Below are 19,958 nucleotides of genomic sequence, written 5' to 3' on the forward strand. Positions count from 1 at the left end.
TTTTAGTATTAACTGTTTCTGGATTGTTTAAAATGTTTAAGCTCATGCGTTCAAACATGCTACAGGATACCAAATGCAACCAGAAATGCTAAGCATATAATGGATGCTATCAGCGTAAATAGCCTAATTTCAGACAAAAATTACTGTAGCTTTTTTTTTTATTCATGAGGCCTCATTATAGCTGTTACTATGGAAATGTAAGGGTCACTTATGATATTCTGGCAAACAACAAACATTTTCTCAAGTGTTTTTGCAGACTGTTGACACAAAGAGCAGCATCACCGGGTGCCTGTGCCCAAGACAAACCAGAATAGCAGTGTGCAATTTGCTAGAGCCATATTCAGCCATCGTCATGGTTACCAGCGACATCAGGGTTTTCTTCCCTTTTTGTGTCAGAGGTCAAGCTTCTGTGTTCATAAGCAATTCTGTGCCCAGTATCCACAGTATTTAGAGAATTGAGAGGCAACACAAACAGATAAATAACTTTAATCTCAAATGCTTCATCATTGACAATATTGTGCAATACTGAACAAACAGTGCAATTGTCAACCACTACGAGGTAGTAAAGCAGCTTATATAAGTCTGTCGTTCATAATATGTTAGCTTTATCGGTGTAACAAACGTCTTAAAATGTCATGCTTAATTCTATTATTGCTTGCAAGGTCATTCAAAATTTATCAAAAATTAGTGGTATGTGCATAGTAATTGGCAAAGCTAATCAGTTTTGCTACTTGCTTAGGTGGCAACAACTGGGAAAGTTCATTTTAATAAGCAAGCTAAGCCCAGCCAAGCTAGCCAGTTCATGCTAGCATCTGATGCGAGTTTTGTCCATTATCACACTCTCATCATCAGGTCAGTGAGGGCTATCGTATAGAAGCTTGTTTCCGCCACAGAATTTGAAATATAATTCCAACATTGCATTTTACAATTCTGACTTTTTTCTCACAGTTGCGAGGTATAAACTTGCAATTGCGAGAAATAGTCTGAATTGTGAGACATAAACTGAAACTCGCAATTGCAAGGAAGTCAGAATTGTGCGATATAAACTCACAATTGCGAGAAATAAAGTCAGAATTGCGAGATATAAACTCACAATTCAGAGGTGGAAACAAGCTTCCTGAATATTGCTTATGTGCTACACTCATTATAAGGCTAAATTAGCTCTCCTGCTTTAGTGCTCATTAAAGTTGCTTTTGTCTTCCCTGGGAAACAGCAGAAAATAAAACAAATTGAAAACCTTGAGGCTAAGTTCTGTTTTCTCTGCATGCAGGGTATACTGTGAAACATTTAGGCTAATACATTGTGCCATATTTTTCCCTAGTGATGTCTCTTGAGGAAAAAAGTTGCTAACTTTCACAATTTAGAGATGATTGACACCTCATTTCAAGTGAGTAAAATTATATAAGCTCGAATATGCCCCGAGTTCAGCGCTAGCCTAGTTGCCTAGTAGCCTAGCAGGTGTGCAAAAAAAGCCTTGTCTATCAAACATGGAAGCCATGATGCTAGTAACTAGTATTTTGCACTTTCAGATACTTCTGGTGCTGTTAGCTGGCTTGGATGTGGTTTCTTTCGGAGCCTGTGTTGACTGGACATCAGGGTTCCTGCGGAAGCAGTAGGCTCCGTAGAGGCGGAACTTCTTATCAGGGAAACCCAGGTTTCGGACACCGGGTTCTGGGCCACCGCAGCGGGTCCGAGGATTGACAATGGGGTAACGAATGCTGCCATCTTCCACCCATCCTGCCTCACAACGGTCTAAGAGCTGGATCTTCCAAGCGGCATACAGTTGTCCGACTTTGGCTATCACTGCGTCATCACGTTGACATGCCTTTACCGCCTCAAGGTAGTTTACCTTCTTAAAACGTTTGAGAAAGTAAACACGTCCTGCAACAGAAACACAATTTTATGAAAGCCAACAGAAGCTCACCATAAATTACTGAAATGCTGAAGAAACATGATTGGTTGAATGCTGCAAAAGTTCTGACAAAAATGCTCATGAAATCCTTACTAAAATAAGACATTTTACTTCAGATGAATTTACATCTGCCTTTATCATGATGAAATAAAAATGTTCAGGCCTGGCTGGGTAAGAAAAGGAGGAAAGAGGATAAAGAAGGAAAAAGATTTCAGAATGCCACCTGTTTTTCAGGAGTCATTCATTGATTTTCTGTTTGTTTATGTGACTGTTGACTGTTAGGGCAGCACATCGTCTCATATTTCCCACTGGGCCATTCTGTAAATTTCCAGCAGCTGGTCAGTGTAGGGGTATTACTGAAAATTGCCCTAGCTATAAAGATTTCAGGACAAACTGTCCTCTCTAATAGCCCACTTGGGGATGAAAAGAAAAGCCTTTGGCTCTCGATGACTTGACTGCAAGTGGGTTTGAAGAACCGGGCGAGTCTTGTGTACCCACTGGATCATACAGCACTTAGTAACAAATGGTCTGAACCTAGGCCAAAAAATTCAGTTTTCTTCCTGAAGACAAAATCAATTCAACTTTCAACTGTGCAAACGCCTATTATTCCCACATGGTCACAAAGTGACTTTGCACCCCAGAAGCTGTACTTAATCTTAGTTTCCCTGAACTTTTATTTGATTTGGCCAATTTTCCAGGAACTGATGCATTGCTCAGTTAAGACTTCTTCATTTATATCACTGGCACCATTTGTTGGACATGTATCAAACAGAAGGCAGTAAAAGGAGAAGCAGGTGGACCTTCTCAACAGAAACCCGGTCCAACGGCCTTAGGCTGGAAGAGATTGCTGACAAGGCAAACACTCACCGTTGAGGTTTGAGGTAAAGCAAAAAGCATCAAAGAGTTCATCATCTTTGTGCCTGTAGCCGTAGTTGCGGACACCGGGAGGGCTGTCCTTACGGCCACATTGGTCTCGAGGATGGGAGATGGGGTACTGGACCGAGCCATCTTCTAACCAGCCGGCATTACACCAGTCCAAGCCCTCAAGCCAAGCCTTGTGTAGTTGTGCATGGGAGGCCAGAATAGCATCTTGCTGTCGGCACACATCCTCAGCCTGGTGGTAGTTCAGCTTGTAGCGTCCGGATGGAGGATAGTATGGGAACACCACACCTTTGAAAAGAAGTTCATAGAAATATGACATTTTATTCAATCTTAGTTGCTACAATAAAACACCTGGCCAACTCCCTGACCTTCAAGGTCTAGATTGACAAATCCTGTGTCATCCTCCATGTCATTTGTGACCTCGCACTCATAGCGGCCATAGTCTTGCAAGGTGATGTTGTGAATTATAACTGAAGCGTCTCCTGGTCCTGCCATCTCCAGAGACACACGGCCACGGTAAGACCCAAATACCTTCTGTTGTCGCCCCAGTGCAACAAACACGTCTTCAAACTGGAAAGAATCAGAAATCTTCGTCCATTTGATGCGAATGCGGTAAGGGTCGATGTTCTCTGGTTCATGGTGGTAACGACAGGGAAGGGTGATAGTCCCACCACGATGGGTGACCACCTTACCTGGAGCAGTTTGTACTATCACTGCTCCAGTATCATCCTCTAAGGAAAAAGGGAGAGAAGTAAAGGAATCACTACACGCATTGCACTGCATGCATTCAAGGTATCGGTGTGTTTCTGGGAATCAAACCCTCAACTTTAGAGTTCCTAGCAGCAACTTCAGAAACCAGGAAGGCCACATTCAACAGGTGAATTCAAGTAAATTGGGACACTTTTTGACAGTCATTCAATGTCAAAAAGTGGCCCAATTTACCTGATTTCATCAGAATTTTTCTGAAAGGTTTCTAGACTTTGTCAAAGGTTTGGGTGAAAATGCACCTGATTGTGAAACTTGGGACTGTAATGCAGTTCATGTGCAAATAGGGCTATTTTCTTTTCAGATATAACCACATCTGTCAGTATTTTTGTAGTGTGTCCCTTTCAATTCAGAGAACTCAACTGACGTGTCAAATCAGCCTAAAATCTGCATTGTGCATTATTATCTTTTAAGAGTGCCAGTTGTAATGCAGATGCAGCCCACCTACTGAGTACCTTGCCTTTACCTATTGAGCAACAGGAACATCTGACCCAACGTAGACATTTGAATAACTATGGTATCGAAAATGACACTGAAAATGCTTTAATCCTTGACATTTTATTTCCCACTGAATCCCTTGCTTTTGTCTGAAGGCTGTTCAAAGGCACTTGAACCATAGTTGGATTTGAAAGTGACTAGTGCTCCTCCAAGCCACCAAGTCTTAAAAGTGTGAACCACAGCTATCAAACAACACCTTTTCTGATAGCTATCCAAGATCTTCCGGACAGACCTTAAGGACCGTAATCAGCCTTGACATCTGCTCATTTAAACTGTCAGCTGGATACCTGGCAATCTGAAATGTTTGTTACCAAAACACCTTTTCTTTTGAAAGCAGGGTTGCCAAACATGTCCAATCATTAATTCAGCCAGAGACAGCTAAAGAACCAGTATTTCATCTGAAGAAAAGGGTTCTAAACTCAAAGCATTGTCACTGTAACCACAGACTTTTTGAAAGTAATTTGCAGTTGCCAAGTAAATGATGAGGTCATGCTGTGAGAGGACAGCTAGTGCAACAGCTATTGGCAATTAAAGACTATAAAAATGAATACCAAATGATGAAAAGAGACCTAGTGGACCTGAAACTGATTATGCAGTATGTTTACTTGCATTAGCGGCGTCATCCCTATAATATAAATATGCAAAGAGTATTGGATGTTGCATATTGCTTGTATTTACCCTACTTGAGCCTCGTAGCCACTACAACTGGGTTTGTAAGAGATTTTCTTTCAATACATCTGGTGGTCTGAATTTGAGAAGTGAGATTATACACATAAGATGATTCTTGTGGGTGGAGTGGTCTCTAGGTCAAAATTGACATGAATTGCTCAACATATCAAAGCGCGTGCACAATAATGGTATTTATTTGTTGGTTGCATGTTTAACATGGTGGCAGCAGAATGCAAGTAGGCGGTAGTCAGTATCATAACCTTGTTCTGATTACATTGCATGACATGTTTGCATTACTATATTGTGATCTGACACCAAAGTGGCACAGAAGACAATGTAGGCTACTTACCCATTACATGAACCACTCTCCTCCGTCCTTTGTCGGCTGGGTAGGTGGTCACAAAGGGTGAAAGGAACAAGAGTGCGCAGGTAATGGTTTCCAGGCACAAGATCTTTTTTCAAAGAAAAAAAAACACAGAGAGGGAAAAACTCGGCTTTATTAATATTGTACACAAATTAGTTTGGTTTTCAAATCTTTAAGATTGTTTACACTGACATTTTGACGAAACACAATCTGCGTGTTTAAACAGCAGTCAATATCTGATACGGTTTGTAAATGTACACGTGGACGACAAAAAAATTCTGTTATGTCTGATATCTGATTTTTGTTCTGATCTTTACAAAGCCAGTGTTTGTTTACAAATGGGGGCCTTTATTACATATTCATTTAAGTAACATGATCCAAACCACACATACACACACTACTACTACTACTGATGCTGCTGCAGCACTGACACCAGCCCAAACACATTAAATACGACACAGCGGAAGCGTACCATTATCATCCTCAACTCCCCTTACAGCATATTGAGCATCCCCTACCGCAATGCACTGCGCATTATCAAGGTGACAGAAGTAAAAACCCACACACATGCGATCTGAACTCACCATCATCATGAGAAGACGCGATTTATGTTGAGATGTGGTAAAGTTGTTATTGCTCCAGTTGACTGAGGCGCGTTAGTGCAGCTGTCCCGATCCTGACTCGGTATCACTGCAGATGTCTGTCGCGTCTCATCACGCACTGCTGACGGTATCAGCAGTGGAAGACTCTCATTTACAGTACGCATGAAGAAAAGCTTAGTGCTGATGTAAGTTAATAGAGTGATGATAAGAGTTAAGTTACCTCGTTTTATCTCACGCTGTACTATAAAGTTGTAACGTTATTTGTATATTGTTCTGTTGCGTACGTTGCGGATCTAGTTTATTTATTCGCAAACTCGGTGCTTGGAGCTTTATTCGACAAGTTTATTTAGTAATTTAGTCGTGAATATTTAACCTCAAATCCCACGACAACCTAAACTTATTTTTTAAACACTTATTTTCCTTGCAATAGCCTATGTGATCTCGCTTTGCGAATATGTTTTGAGTTTGGTAAAGATATATCTGGTAAATGGAGCATATTGTATTGTGAAGATTTGTTAAAATAATTTCGTATCTTATTCTTGAGTAAAATTAATTAATAGAGGTAACTTTTAACTAAGTGAAGTAAGATTTGGTTGTAAATCCTTTCAGAATCGAGTTTTCAAACCGGAAGGGGAATTAGCTCAGATGGTAGAGCGCTCGCTTAGCATGCGAGAGGTAGCGGGATCGATGCCCGCATTCTCCAATTATTATTATTTTTCTGTTCGAAAAGTTAAAATAATAATGTTTACTTTAGCACTCGGTATCCGTCTGCAGTGTCCATGTTGCAGAACTGAAGTAATGCACTATAACAACTGGTTTTTAACAACTTGTAGGCCTAATTGATTACAGTATTATGGGTAGGCTAACATGTTAGTGATGCCAGTGCCACTGATAACTCGACTTCTTTATTTAAAAGTCAATATTATGGGTGATTATATTTGAACTGAAATAATGACAGGTATTTAGGGGGTTATTCAAAAGCGTTATTGTGAGTTGACACGTGTTTACGGTGTTTTATATAATTTATTAATTACAATATATATATTTTTGGCCAAAACAACAGTTTGATATTTGTGTATGTTGTAAATTTGACAGTAAATGTTTTACTGTGACAGGTTCCAGTGTGACAATATGACTTGCTATAGTTTTATATGTTCACTAAAGTGTCTCTTGTTTTCCCGGGCAATAGTAAAAGTGCTTATTCATTTTAGGCAAGAGTTTAATGTAGCCTATATGTCTACACAGAAATTGACTTTCAAAAATGACCGAAACTTTAGAAATATTTACTGGAGTCTCCCCAATATTTACTGGAATACTGTATATTATACATTAGATTGACTTCCACTGTCAACATTGATCGGCTAGGTTAGTCTCTCTTGTGTAGCTTGACAGACTTCTGTTCTAATTCCACTGGAACTGATTGGATCTCACACACACAGTGCTGTTTGTGTGCGCTAGCAGAAATGTTGTGCATTGCTCCTTATCAGCATGCAAAAGCTGCTGAGCAAGGGTTGCTTTTAAGGTTAGTAGTGGTAGAAATCAACCCTGCTGATGTAATCATGTACATACAACGTATCCAGATGAAGGATGGTTTGTAGGATAATTGTTTATTACCTATGAGACCAGCCAATTATTCAAGAACAAAGTTATGATATTTGTGTGGAAGTGGAACAGAAAGATAGAACTAGGAAAATGCACTGGAATAAAGAAACACATCTGATTTTTATAGCAGAGAAGAATCTGTTTTAACGTACGTTTTTTTTTTTTAAAGGAATAGTTCACCTACAGTATGTGAGTAAATGAGGACAGAACTTCAATATTTGTGTGAACTATCCCTTTAAAGTTGGTGTTTTCTTAGTGGGTTTAACTTGATTTCTTCTCATTGTTAGTTTGGCCCACGGGTGCGATGGGAAGGAAGTAGTCCGGCTCGCGTTTGCAGCGCAGGGCGAGCAGAACAGGGCCGACTGCGTACAGCAGGTTGAGGAGGAGGACGGGCACCAGGACCGGGGTGGGAATCCTGTACATTTCTGCAGTGCGTGGGTGCAGAGACGCTCCGATATGACACCACTGGCACTGCGGTGGACAGAAGCACAAGATGTCATTTTTGTGGGTTAGGAATAAGACAATTCTCACCTGGTAGATGAGAAAATAGGTGAAAAAATCCATTAAATTGAAGAATGGACCTGAGCTTTTAAATTATAGAAACTTGGCCTCTTTGACCCAGTGGTGCATTTCTCGGAAGACGTACTTGTTGCCAAACCACCGAAGTATTATGCAATCTTTGAAGAAATTAACTAACTACTCACAACTGTTTCCCAAAACCATAGTTACATGGCTGCACTACTTCACTATTTTTGTTTCCTTCATTTTGCTTTATATGATGTTCGATTCATTGCGGATCTCATTTTACATCTAGGGTTCCTTTACACATTTATGCACGCTAAAATATACAGAATGAAATGTACTGTATATATACACACACTCACCGGCCACTTTATTAAGTAAACCTATTCAACTGCTCGTTTACAAATATCTAATCAGCCAATCGCATGGCAGCAACTCAATGCATTTAGGCATGTAGACATGGTCAACATAACCATCTCTAGGGTTTACAGAGAATGGCCCGGAATAGAGTGAATATCCTGTGAGAGGCAGTTCTGTGTGAAAATGCCTTGTTGATGTCAGAGGTCAGAGGAGAATGGCCAGACTGGTTCGAGCTGACAGAAAAACAACAGTAACTCAAATTACCATTTGTTACAACCGAGGTCTGCAGAAGAGCATCTCTAGACACACAACAGGTCACAGAAGACCACACTAGTGTCACTCCTGACCGATAAGAACAGAAAACCGAGGCAACAATTCAACATAATTGGACTATAAAAGATTGGAAAAAGTTTGCCTGGTCTGATGAGCCTCAATTTCTGCTGCGACATTCAGATGGTAGGGTCAGAATTTGGTGTAAACGACATGAAAGCATGAATCCATCCTGTCTTTTATCAGCGATTCTGTTTTGTAATGATATTTTCTTGGCACACTTTGAGTATTGTTACTGACAATCTCCATCCCTTTATGACCACAGTCAGTGTGACATCTTCTGATGGCTACATCAATAGGATAACACTCAAAATGGCCTCCATAGTCACCACATCTCAAAACAATAAAGCATTTTTGGGATGTAGGCTAGTGGAACGTGAGATTTGCATCATGGAACTGTGTGATGCTATCATGTCAATATGGACTAAAATTACAAAATGGAATGTTTCCAACAACTTGTTGAATCTATGTCATGAAGAATTAAGGCAGTTCTGCAGGCAAAATACGTTTTTTGTGAACACCTTAGCAACTGTATAGCAACACAAATCCAGCACATCCTAGCATTGTGGCTTCAATGTTCTGGACAGCCAAACACCAATTTTAAAATGCTAGAATCTAGTTTTATATTGCAAGTTTAATGATGGGAACTCATCCAGGACCTTGCCATGTATTTTTAGAAGCTTCTGCCTATGGGTAAGTAGATGAATAGATGGCAATGACATCCTCTCAGCTCTGAGGAGGCGTTCATTAGTATGTCGAGCTGGAGATCTGCAGTGAAACTCCTCGAGTCCTGTTCTACTGGAGGTCTTTGATTAGGAATGCTGACTGCTCAGACCTCATACTGGGAGTTAAAGGGGTGCTGGATGAGCTTGTTCAGACCAGGCCTTTGATCGTGGCTCTGTTTGATGGTCCCTTTCTATAACATCAGCATACAGTAGATGGAAATCTCTAGATTCAGCCAGAAACTATGGAGGAAGTATACCGCAGATGTTTTCTTGCTTTCTCCTTACAGATTTGGCCCAATATTAGAGACGTTTTTCAAGTCTTACCTGTAAAACGGCACCTGCTAAATATACCGTCCAATCGAGCATCCAAGTGCAGCCAGGTGTGCACAGCCCGTATGCAAATGAACCTAGCATCGGGAGCGCGTGGAATAGGAGCAGCAACATCTGGAGCAGAAAAGACATCATGCAACAAGTATTATTTCAGTGTGAGTGTCAACACTACACGCCTTGCCTCTACACGCCAGTGCTTTGATGGCAAATTAATGCGGTCCAGCTCAATTCCCAAGGGCACCGGCGCTGCCGCAGCAATGCACTCCCGCTGAATACAGATCAGCCCGACTGCATTGAGTTCACACCATCATTCATACTTATTGAGGCTTAAAAACACAAACATGGAGGCATTACCCACGATTAGACCCTAAACCAAGCCTGCTTGTGTTGCATAGCACGTGGTGACTTTCCATGGAGTTTACAACAAACTGTGAAAGTCATGGAATCTAGATATACCTTTAGAGAATTGATTTTTATTGCTTGGACCAAAAATGTTTTCTCAAACATGCTTATTAAAATAAATAAACATATTTATAACAAATATATAAATACAATGGTGCTAATTTTATATTTATATTAAGTTATGAATAAACTTTTTAATGCATTTGTTATATTAAAAAAATATAGTCCATATAAACATAAAATAAGCATATTTATAGTTTCAATATTCATTTATACTACATTATATTAACCCTCTGTTGCTCTTCGTCATTTATTTTTTAGAATTTAGATTTTTAGATTACTTCATCGGACCTTGGTAAAGATTTTGGGACAATGTGAACACACACACAAAAATCATGTACATGATTTGAAAAGGTTACATGGTCCTGAAAAAAATTGTCACACTTGTGCTCCTCATGGTCAAAAATGTTTAATAACCGAACAAAATCTTATTGAAAGCTCATTCTTTGAGATATCAAGCTCAAATTTGGAACATAACTTGTTTAGATTAATGGCTTTGATTTTCTTGCTTTTAGAGTAAAACGTGTTTTTGAAAATATATTTTTCATATAAAAAATTTAACAAAAATTGTGCATTTTTCAGAACAATAAAACGAAAAATTCTGTAACTTTTATTTTAATTTTTCACTTTAGTAATAATTTGTCAAATGTTGTCTATAAAAAAAAGAGATAAATGGATTATAACTACAGCATAAATATAATTTAGTAGCATAAAATCCCCTAAAAATACAAAATATTAATCAAAAGACATTAACTAAAAAATAAAATATTAATTTCATTGACATTTGTCATTTTTGACCGCCACGCAAATTACAAAAAAATATATTATTATTTTATATAATAAAGTAAGCACTTTCAATTATCTTCCTTTATGAATTGGATCAATTTGAGTGGAAATAACCACGGTAAGAGGAATTTACCATGCCCAATATATATATATTCTCACCAACACTCTTCCATCCCTGAGAGCACAGGTATAATGCGATCGAAGCAGCTCTCTGTCCCCTGAACAAACTTGCGTGTTGGTGTGCCTGCGTTCCTTATCAAACACATTACCACGCATGTCACACTCTCTCCGACACGTCTCCTTGTTTGAGTTGATGGAGGGGCTCAGCCAGGACTCATGGGTGGGATTAGCTTATCAAGTTCTCACAGCACATCTCCTGCCTGATCGATGGGCCACCGTTGTGCCCCGGCTCCAGCTAGAACAAGGACTTTTGATAACCTATTGACCGAGCTAAAACCCCAATCTAAACAAAAACATATCCACGATACCCATGTGGTCGGTTGAGACAGGAGGGATATTCATGGACTACCTAAGGTGACAATAAGCCACCCACCTTATTGAGTGCTAATGATGAGTAATACCTTTCTAGAAGGTACCGTACAGTCATTTGGAGGAGCTTAATGCTATAAAGCTTAGGGTATTACGAGGCAAAGTATGCTTGAGGGTTGCCATAAGCAGATCTGCCTGAATGTGATTTCTGTCAGAATATGTGAATATGTGCTCACCATAACTTTGGGGAAGCCCACGGGATCCTTCAGATAAGGTTCATATTCTGTGACATATCTGTTGAGGATTTCCAATGGGCAATCGAGAACTGCCTGTATGGATAAAGATAGGAGTTTCTTTGTCCCAACAGATTTCGACTGAATTGTAGAACATACCAAGCGTATGATTACCACCAACTTACCAGTCCTCTAAAGACAGTGAATCCCATGGTAGCCACTAGATAAACCACAAAGAGCAGGTCCAGCGGGCGCCATATCAAGGCTTTTTTCTGCTCACGTTCAGCCTGAGAGATACAAGCACCATTGTTCAAATGTTACGGATTCTGAGAGGAAAATATGGACTATTGACCAAGGTCAGTGGTTCTTCACCTTGGATGCACCCACAAGAGGCATATCCCTTGGCCTGGAGAACAGGGACACTGCTCCCCATATGGGCACCAACAGAAAAGGCATGTTGAGCCAGAAGGCAGGACGGATCTCTGAGCCATATTTACCTGCATATAAAATGTGCTTGAGAAGCAACTTGTATAATGCTTAGCAGGAATATTTGATCTTTTATTTATTTTCACTCACCAACTACGATTCCAGGTACAAACACAATCATGTTGCCGCACAGTGATCCAGCCCAAAAAAGCCCCAAAGTGCGATATTGTTGCCTGGGACAATAGGACACATTAATTTAGGTTCTAGTCCTTGATTCTGATTGGTCAATGGCTGTGTTTTATTCACGATAAAACATGGCTATGACCACTTCACCCTACGGTTCTATGCATCACTACACAACACCGCTAGCAACCACTCTTAGCAACGTAAACATATGTTTGTTCTCATTGATATGTTCATTGAAGCTATAGTAGAGTATTGTGAGAGATATAAGCGAGTGTACCTGCATTTACAGTAGATATAGCATTTCCCTTCAGGTCAGTCCTATATTCGTAATAAAAAATCTGTTTAATGTCCGCTGCGATGTATTGTCCTTTTAACAGTTGAGGGGTTTTCCCGTGCCCTGACACGCTAGTAATTTGTCAGTTGCGTCATGCTTCTCCTTTCAATATAAAACTCTTCTCTACTGACTGACTCACGCCATCTAACAGCGAAATAATGTAACTTCTGCTTCTGTTCATGGTCAGGGACTATTTTTTTCAGCGGAAGGAAGGCTTTTAGTGATTTCACTTCATGAAAGTTGCACTAACACATATTTTTGGCTTTAATATTTGTATTATGTGGTAACCGTTTTATAAAAGCTATAAGGTACCCGATGCTAGTGCTGTATCGTGAATAAGTCACGGCTGAAGAGCGTTGTTAGCCACGACGCGGAGTGCTTGCGTTGCAACCCCTTCAGCTGTGACTTATTCATGAAAAAGCACAAGCCTCGAGCTTACATATCAACCTCCTTTTAAACATCACTGCATGTACTTTCATGTCATGTTTGTTCTTGCCAGATAGTGTCACCATCTTATTTCTAAAGAACTAAATTTCAAACCTGTTTGACATGCGGTGTACCAGTATCAGGTAGAGGATGAAGTGCACTACACCATCCCAATAGCACATCATGATAGCATAGGGCGTACCAAGATACGGCTCCCCCTGGAGAACCAGCAAAACCATTGTGAGACAGGTAGGTTTAGACCAGGTAATCGACATCAACTCGGCTTTCTCCTCACAATACTGACCGTTTTCTGGTAGAACTCCATGAATCCTGAGGCGAAGCCATCGTATTCTAGAGCGCTTGTGAGGTCAATGACACACGTGAAGGAAAACTCTGCAAAAACTGAACAAAAAACTCATTATGTATACACAAATACTCGTCTGTTCTTTTGTTAAGTATTGAAATGTATTGGTTATGTATTTTAGTCTATGTACGTGTAGAGCTGGAAGTAGACCTTGTCTACTGTCTTCAACAAAATGTTTACTTTGGCCACCCGTCAATACTACGGCTCTCTGGAATACTCTATTCTGATTGGTCAATTGCGGACGGCCCTCTGGAATACTCTATTCTGATTGGTCAATCGTGACATTCAGCGTTCCCCGATCACCTGCTTCTAGTTATTTAAAAAGTAATAATAGAACCTTTTCTTTCTCAGAAAGTAACAATCTGCACTTAGCTATAACGAAGATCATTTTCAATCACTTTTGTTACATTTGAATGGCAGGCTTTACAAGAAAAAATACATCTGTTGGCACTTTCGAATCGCTGAATTGAATTGTTTTCGTCCTTAACTCTAAACCTTCTGTGATGTGCCTTGGGGAGGAAAACTCACTAATAAGATGTTGCAGCGCTCAACTGCCCTATCAAGAGTTAACTAGCCCACCTTTATTCTCGCTCTCTTTATTAAAAAGATTTCACTCTTACTGGCTATTGATTTCTTGCCAGGTGGAAGAGAATAATGATATCTACTAGTCGAGGTGTGAACAATAAATTTATTTTTGGAGTCATTTGTTGGGTTTTTTTCAGGTTTAAAGTGCAGCTGTGCCAAAAGGGCACTTTGCGGAGACAGAGAATACCCCATGTGGCATTTCCTAAGCATCTGGGTGACAAATAATGAGTGGCAAGGGACATGAAGAAAGAAAATCCAAAGCATGGAGGCAAAAATAATGACTGTAAATGTCACCACTGAAATCTCAGACACTGGATTTAAAGGAATATTTATCTAGACATGAACATTCTGTTATCATTTACTTCAACCTCATGTTGTTCCAAATCCGTATCCCAGCAAACAAAAATATATTATAAAGCACAATCCACACCACAGTTATAACGATAACGGCACTGAACAATAAAAAAAAAAAAAAAAAAATGATAGCCAATCAGAATCCATCCAGCTTTAAAGAGCTCGACAAATGACTGATGACAAAACTGCAGCGCATGCTTAGAATAAACACCATGATATTGTCCTTTGGTGTGGACGCTAATGTAGTTATCATTATAGTTATCGTTCTTGATGTGAACGGCCTTTTGAATGTTTTGCTTATGTCCCCATTAAGTTATGAAAACTTTATTTCTGAATGTTCGAAACGTCCAGGTTTTTTTTATGTTTTAAAATCGTCTTGGTTGCATGAATGTTAAAGGGTAACTGTTGCCAAAATTGAACCTAGGCTCTTTTTGTTAATCTACCCGAGTCAAACTTTCGTGTAAAAGCATAATTAGAATGGAAACGCCGCTTTAAAGATTGACCGTATTTTAGTTTTTAGCTCAAAATGCCCTTTGAATGGGGCACTTCTATGATAGCTTCAAATCGCTATTTAAAAAAAAAACTAAGAAGGCTCGACACAACATAAAACTGTGCTCGAAGTATCACCAGGGGCTTGACTACATTGTTTGTGTACACAAAGTTTACTAAAAAGGAAGGTTTTGTACGACTCACTTTATCAATTAGTGTTTCCAGTGGCTGGAATTTTGTCAGTCAAAAGTAGTCGATCTTCGAATGCTACGTAACATGAGGAGAGTAAAGATGGAAAGCTCCTAAAGCTTGTTTCCATGTAAATTCTAAGTGTTTGTTATCATGCTTTTCATTAGAATTAGAAGTTCATGACATTTCCTCATATGGAGTCAGTTCATTACGTTGCATTCGGAGATCGACTACTTTTGACTGACTACCTTTGAAAAGTTAAGACGAAAACATGTTCCATGAACGATGTATAAATAAAGTTTTTGTTTTGAGAACATTATAAGAGATCACTTTGAACAAACATTTTATTAATGTTACTGGTAGAACATTTGTTTGAAAGAACCTAGCACGAAAGATCAGAGAATGTTCCTCGTCAAGCAGGGATGATTTTTATTTTTCGTGAAACACAATAGAAGCTTAGTGGAATGTTTATATTGCTCTTTTTTCTAAAATAAGTGAATGGCAAAATGACAAAAATCACAATATGTGGTTAAATAACAGAGCATTTTCATGTTTAAGTGAACTATTCCTTTAATAATCTTCTTTTCCGAGCGAAGCTCTCAGAAATATGGAATTTGCTGCTTTATTGTGAAGGAAACCGAGGGTGTAAAAGTAAAGACAGGTGTGTTATTGTAACACGAATACTTTTCTTGTATCCAATTTCATGGTTGGATTGCCAGACTAGATATTGTCCACTGCCATTCTTCTAGCGTTCACGAGTATCTGACTGACAGCTTCGTAGATATGACTGCTCAAAGAGAAGTGTTGCATTGCCGTCTGCCGAGCACAGATTCACAGTCTGATATTGAGTCTCTCTCCGTCTTTCTCGCTTTCCTTTTTCTCCCCAAGCCCTTTAAATCCATAGGGGTCTTGGTTTAGTTTACTTGCATTACAGGTGCGATAGTGGAATTATCTTCTCTTTCATCACGACACGGGTGGAATGACATGTGCCAGAAGACATTGTCACCTCTCAGTCACTAATCCATGATAACGCCGCTATCTTTTGTGCATTACATTGCAAAATCGGACATTTTTCTATTGTGTCCGTGAGGGGGAGATTGGCAATGCACAAAAGAGTTTGTGTTTATTAATTTATTTATTTTTACAAATTAAACTCTCTTAAAACACTTTTCGCATTTCATTTGTTCACAGCAAACTACAGTGGACATATATATGAGACTTTAAACATTTTTTGGGGTGGACGGGTAATCTTTTTTTTTTTTTTAATGTGACATTTACCTCAGGTGTCTCCTTTTGAATTTTTTTTATTTGTGGCTAAATTTACTACGGTGAGTTTAAATTGCTTTCGCATTCAATGCAGTAACAAAACAAGTAATTCATCCGGATGTATGTGACCTTGCTTACAGAAACCGGAAGATGATATGATCGTATTTTTTGATCATCAAATAAACAAGCATCATTTGTTTATTGTATTGAGGGTCAGAATAAAATATGGAATGAGGATATTTGGCATATTTCAAGAGTCAACCGATCAAATCAGAGCTCATACCATAGAACAAAGGATCTTTAGGAGGATTGCAGCGAGTAGCAATGTAGACCATGAAGAACACAACCACAAGAACAGCGACCCCGATTTCCAGAATAACCACCGGCCTGCAAATACAAAACATTACGAAATCAAAATTACATTTCTGTGACTGACAGTCTCTATAAATAGTCAACTAAAATGTAAACGCGGTCATGTATGGACAGGAGAAGCTGAGAGCGTGAAAATTAACTTGAAGTAGTGTACATGAGTTCTCAGGGGGCGAAATGTTGGCGATTTCTCATCTGTAAAATTGGCGTACACAGACAAGTGTTTTAAAAGGAATACAGAGGAAAAAATATCAATACAGAGGAAGATTAAGAGACAAAAAACGACGGGATCAAAAAGAAGCAAGGCGAGAGAGAGAACATCGGTAAAGCCAGGGCTGCCAACGTGTGAGTTCAGCTTAGAGTGGGAAATTGCCACAAAAATCACAATTCGATGCATTGATCGAGCTTGCGATTCAATTTCGATGTCGATTCAGTTAATCAATTCATTTGGATGTGCATTAATATATAACAAAAAAATATAATATTGTACACAGGGACACACCCTGTCAGTTGCTACATAATTATTATAAATTAATTATAATATTACCTATTAAAGGTATTAGGCCTATAATATTACCTATTTCTTTCTGGTATGAAACTCTAGATGGCACATGCTTATATGTCCAGGGGGGATAGTTCACCCAAAAGTGAAAATTCTGTCACCATTTACTTTGGTATTTACACCATTACTGTCACCCTCAATTTGTTCCAAACCTGTATAAATGTCTTTGTTCTGCTAAAGAATGAATATTTGGGGCACCATTGACTTGAAAGTCAATGGTGCCCCCTGTGCCCCACAACTGTTTGGTTACCCATATTCTTCAAAATATCATCTTTTGTGTTCAGCAGAAGAAATAAACTCATAAAGGTTTGGAACAACTTGAGGGTGAGTAAATGATGACAGAATTTGCATTTTTTTGAGTGAACTATCTTTAGCTAATTTGGTAGCGATCACATCATTATAACACAGCTGATTGGTCGCTGTTGCATCAGCGGCCAATGAGCTGCGGCTCAACTTTCAAATACCGGTAGTGTTGCTGGTAGCAGTTTGCAGCACCAGAAACACTCAACCTTCCCCAGCTCCACCTGTATAGATCTGATACGGGGTTAATTCATGTATGTTACAGCAGCAGCATAACATGCTCACAGCAATGTCTGTGAATGTATTGGCAGTATAGCAAGTCTCAGTAGCAGCAGCGTAGCAGATCTATTCCGCCAATACCAAATACATAACATTGCCATGCCAATCTCTCAGAGAGTTGTTATGACAATATGTTTTCTGAGGTAAAGTTCCCTGACACATTGTTTTCAAGTTCTTTTATCAACACTGACTGTAACTACACAAGATATGATACATTTCAGTAAGTTATACTGGTTCTTTCAACCAATACCCTCTGATGTTAATTCATGTTTAGGCTATTTTGTACTGTAACTAGTAGCCTAGATGAGATGATCGATTCAAGCGTGCTCGCATTTAGCTTGAGCTGCCTGCTCTACAGTGAACTGTCACGCCACATTAAGATAATAATATAACGCCAAAAACTGTATTTTTATTGTTTGAATTAGCAATAATACTTACAAAATGTGAAAGCTGAGACTTTATCACATAGAAAGTAACCTGCTCTGCTTGTCTGTCAGATTATTGTCCGTGTCCTCTTTGTTCGGCGACGTTTTTTTCATTGCGTGAGATTAGGACGCGTGACGTGACTCCTGGTTAAACCCAAAGTCCCTTTAATTCTACTATTAGAATTTAGAATATTTCTATTATTGTTACTATATATTATCATTGTAGTATTAATTTTAAAAAGTATAAAATATTTAATCAAGAATTATATCTTGAAGGACTCCACCTCTGCATTCTTTATTTGTTTTTACTTCTGATTAATTTTGCACGTAGCGTCGACAATTAACATATTCGACCATTCTCTTTCCTGTCTTCAGCAAGTGAGCAGAGATGAATGGTTTGGCAGCGAGAACTGTAATTATTCCAACACCCAGAGCACCAAATGAGATGGGAGAGCATGTGATAGTCGCCCTGTCCAGCCTTTACTGACACTTAGCCGACTGTACGAGGAGCTATTCAGACATAACACGTCTTATTGTCCACATATGAGAGTCAATTCAGCCTCTAACAGAGACTGTGGTTGTTGTTTTTCATTGTAAATGAACGGTATAGAAATGGCATACAGTAAAATACCAGTGAATTTCCATGACCTTTACAGGTGTTTTGATCATTGAATAATTAATACCCTAAACCGTTCAACAGCGAATCAGTTCAGCTGACTCAAAAGAATGATTCATCATATCGGTATCAGTAATTGGTGACCTTCAGTAGCCTATTTTAAATAGGCTTCTTTTTGTGATGTGTTAAGACCAGCCAAGTGATGTGCGCACAAATGTCTTCGTTTGCCAAGTGTGGTGTATCATTTTCTTGGCCTGTAACTGCCTGCTTTTGAAACTCTTAAATATTTAAATGAGTGTAATGTTGTGAATTTAATATTCTTTTTCTGTCAGGATATAATTTATACAATAAAAACGAATATTAGTATAATAAAGCTATTGTTTTTTATATCATTAAAGGCAGATTGAGTATAGAACAAATCAGTTTCTATTACATATCCTTTCACTGCCCTCAAGTGGAAGAAAAAAAGAAAGAAAAAAGACACATTTGAGTAATAATCTTCAATGAGCATACTAAATAAATCCTGTCACCAGTCTACAAATTGTTCTTATATAATCTATGTTGTCCATACAAAAGATCTAAATATGATGTACATACTGCTATAAAATATGGCATTTGGTAAAATACATTTAATGTGATCAAAGATTATTACAATTATTCACACTATTTGCTTTTCAAACACATCCTTTGATAAGAATGTGTTATATGATTCTGTTAGCCTTGCATATTATAATACTCACTCTTGAAATGCTGGAACATTGTTCATAGTGTAAAGGACACCAAGAGCCGTCAGGGAAAACAGAAAAACGCATATCTCCTGTGCCATGACGTCTCCTTTGAAATCTGTTATTCAGTCCAAGGATCTGAAGCTGAGGATCTACAAGTTGTTAGATTCAGACATGTTAAAACACATTAGCCTTCAATTCTATGTCTGTTACATCAGAATCTACACTTGAAAGTCTACGGGGACTTTGCAAGTCAATAAATACTGTGCAGTTCTCTTGTGTTAGTCTAAAATAAACATACTTACCAAGGACACCCTCTCCAGAAATTGTGCATAACCCAATTTACAATGGCCCTGTGTGGGAATTGTAGGAGAAGAATCGAGCCAAACAAAGGCGCTTTTGGAAAAGTGATTTGATTTTGTCATACATTTACATAATCGTGTTTACTTTTGGTCTAATTTGTCAAATGCTTGTGTGCCAAAAAAGGAAAGCTCTGCCAAAGCTGTGGCAGCCAAAGAGGCTTTTGTCGTTC

The 19,958-nt window shown here is 38.8% G+C and overlaps 2 protein-coding genes across 3 annotated transcripts; both read right to left on the reverse strand.

Annotated features, from left to right (window-relative positions):
• Positions 1-470: 470 nt before the first annotated feature.
• hapln4 (hyaluronan and proteoglycan link protein 4) lies at positions 471-5,818 on the reverse strand. The gene is made up of 5 exons (XM_079593871.1): positions 5,675-5,818; positions 5,076-5,178; positions 3,163-3,525; positions 2,780-3,082; positions 471-1,881 (listed from the first exon to the last, which is right to left on the reverse strand). The coding sequence occupies exons 1-5, from the start codon at positions 5,681-5,683 to the stop codon at positions 1,526-1,528; spliced, it is 1,134 nt and encodes a 377-aa protein (XP_079449997.1). The 5' UTR covers positions 5,684-5,818; the 3' UTR covers positions 471-1,525.
• Positions 5,675-19,958, reverse strand: tm6sf2b (transmembrane 6 superfamily member 2b). Of its 2 annotated transcripts, XM_079593872.1 has the most exons (11): positions 19,732-19,958; positions 19,442-19,578; positions 16,434-16,537; positions 13,208-13,305; positions 13,018-13,121; positions 12,108-12,190; positions 11,904-12,028; positions 11,717-11,818; positions 11,535-11,627; positions 9,556-9,675; positions 5,675-7,765 (listed from the first exon to the last, which is right to left on the reverse strand). In XM_079593872.1, exons 2-11 carry the CDS (start codon positions 19,525-19,527, stop codon positions 7,556-7,558), a joined length of 1,125 nt encoding a protein of 374 aa, XP_079449998.1. In that variant the 5' UTR covers positions 19,528-19,578; positions 19,732-19,958; the 3' UTR covers positions 5,675-7,555. The 2 variants fall into 2 exon arrangements, with proteins under 2 accessions (XP_079449998.1, XP_079449999.1); XM_079593873.1 differs by lacking the exons at positions 19,442-19,578; positions 19,732-19,958 and adding an exon at positions 18,099-18,218 and having other exon boundaries at positions 6,701-7,765.

The sequence above is a fragment of the Phoxinus phoxinus genome, assembly GCF_949152265.1.
Source record: "Phoxinus phoxinus genome assembly, chromosome: 20".
NCBI lineage: Eukaryota > Metazoa > Chordata > Actinopteri > Cypriniformes > Leuciscidae > Phoxinus > Phoxinus phoxinus.